Here is a 2,193-nt window from a genome sequence, read left to right as displayed (position 1 = left end):
GCTATTGGTAGGAAAGTGTCACTCTAGCTGGGAAGCTATGGGTAGGAAAATGTCACTCTAGCTGGGAGGTTATGGGTAGGAAAGTATCCCTACAATCGGTTTAGTCAGTTTTACTCCAACTTTGATCATTTTTGAATTGTACTCAACATTAAGATTATAGTGCTTCTATAAAATTCTGATGTAAAGGGTTCTACTAGATATCTGTTTAGGGTTCTACCAGGTATCTGTTTATGGTTCTACCAGATATCTGTTTCGGGTTCTACTAGATATTTGTTTTATAATGAATGGTTTATAGCGCTTTGTCCAACGGAATAATAGATAAAATTATAATAATGAACGCGTTTGTTGCTTTTATTTGTCAACAGAGGACACCACGACCATATCTGATGATCTCCTACTAAAGATTAATTGTAACTCTAGCTGCAAGGTGAACGTCACAAGTAATGGAACTCTGACAGCAAGAATATCTTCTGGTACTCTCCAACCCAGCTTCTGGACTCTCGAAGCCTGGCCAGAAGGTAAACTAAGCGTCCAGTTTGTTAAAGTAGATATCGACTCCGAGTTCTGGCTGACCGTTAGAGATAGTACTTCACCTGTTGGAACTCTGTTGACCACCGTGAACAACCAGATGACCTATGCTCCGGTAGAATCCTACAGCTCGACCCTCCGGATAGACCTTCACACATCGAATGGTTCGGTTTCCACCGAGGGAGAGTTCACTCTGAAGTTTTACATAAAAGGTAAACGTTTCTGATGAAATTATGGAAATTTCTTTTTATTATTACTTGTGATTGATTGTAACACAGAAGTTGAGACGATATTAATAGTTTTCTATTGATTCATTCAGGTTTGAAAGTCAGTAGCCTAACAGCAGTTTGGGATGGTCCTTCAACAGGGAAGGTCAAATTCAGCGCTGTACATTTAACCCTTGTAGTGTTGGCTTCGGTTGTTGGTAGTGCCATCACCATCTTGCTGGTTTTACAAGAAGTCTACAATAGATGTCGCCAGAAACGCAAGAGCCTCTGTTCCGAGTCACCCTGTTCGTCTGTCCACAATATTCAAGAACCTTGCCCAAAAGTCAAACTTTTAACTGGTACCACATCAGTATCAGATCTCTCTTGTTCCCCTGCTTCCCTCCGACGTCAAGACAAGACAGCAACCAGTCAGGACAAGACAGTAACCAGTCAGGATAAAGTTAGTCCTGAGGAACTACTACACAATACGTTTCTTTTTCGATCTACAAGTAGTGTTTGCACCCTCACTCCACCACAAAGCCCTTGCCCATCTCTTCTCCAACGCCGGTGTTTAACACCAGCAACTAGACGAAAACTCCCAATAGCAGCAGTTACACCGCAACCAAAACCACGAAGCGAGGGAGTTCGTCAAAACATGTCACGTCATCACGTATATAAGGCTGTTAGAAATGTCTGTCCAACAGACATGAAGTCTGTAGACAGGTTAAAAGATAAATCTCTAAAGTCAGAAAGCATCGTCGCGTCAACTCAGTCCTTGTCAGAATTTTCAATTGGAGAATCTGAAGATGGACTAGAGTACGATTACTATGACTACAGTTGTCATAACGATCCGGGGTCTTTCTTCTGCAATGACCCGGCATTAATTGGATGGCCACCATTTATTCCAATCTATCCAGGAATCAGCGAGGAAGATCTACCATTACAACATTTTATAATGCCACAAAAGGAAGTCAGTGAGGAGGAATCAATAGTGTCTTAGGCTTTTATGCCTTTAAAATTATCATTTAAAAATTAGTTTTCTATTACCTTCGAAACAATCGATAGAAGAGAAGCCTTTCACGTAAAGCTCAAAAATTGAATCATATATGAATGCAAAGAAACATCTCCCATTACGCTCTGATTACTAAATATGTCAGAAACCAAAGAAGCATATCATATTAAGCTCTGGTTATTGAATATCTCGTAGACTAAATAAGCATATCATATTAAGATCTGGTTATTAAATACGTCAGAAACTAAATAAGCATATCATATTAAGCTCTGTTTATTAAATATGTCAGAAACTAAAGGAGCATATCATATTAAGCTCTGATTATTAAATATCTCATAAACTAATAGAGCATATCATATTAAGCTCTGGTTATTAAATATGTCAGAAACTAAATAAGCATATCATATTAAGCTCTGGTTATTAAATATGTCAGAAACTAAATAAGCA

General features: G+C 38.7%; 1 protein-coding gene across 3 annotated transcripts in view; it reads left to right on the top strand.

Annotated features, from left to right (window-relative positions):
• Positions 1–2,187, top strand: part of LOC111085290 — a 61,711-nt gene extending 59,524 nt beyond the window's left edge. For all 3 annotated transcript variants that reach the window (XM_022383159.1, XM_022383157.1, XM_022383158.1), the window contains exons 7-8: positions 366–740; positions 848–2,187. In XM_022383159.1, the coding sequence (XP_022238867.1) occupies positions 366–740; positions 848–1,734 (1,262 nt within the window). In that variant the 3' untranslated portion in view covers positions 1,735–2,187. The remainder of the gene's footprint in view (positions 1–365; positions 741–847) is intronic.
• Positions 2,188–2,193: the final 6 nt, after the last annotated feature.

This window comes from Limulus polyphemus, unplaced genomic scaffold (genome assembly GCF_000517525.1).
Source record: "Limulus polyphemus unplaced genomic scaffold, Limulus_polyphemus-2.1.2 Scaffold314, whole genome shotgun sequence".
NCBI classification, from domain to species: domain Eukaryota; kingdom Metazoa; phylum Arthropoda; class Merostomata; order Xiphosura; family Limulidae; genus Limulus; species Limulus polyphemus.
This window is presented reverse-complemented; position numbering and strand designations above follow the sequence as displayed.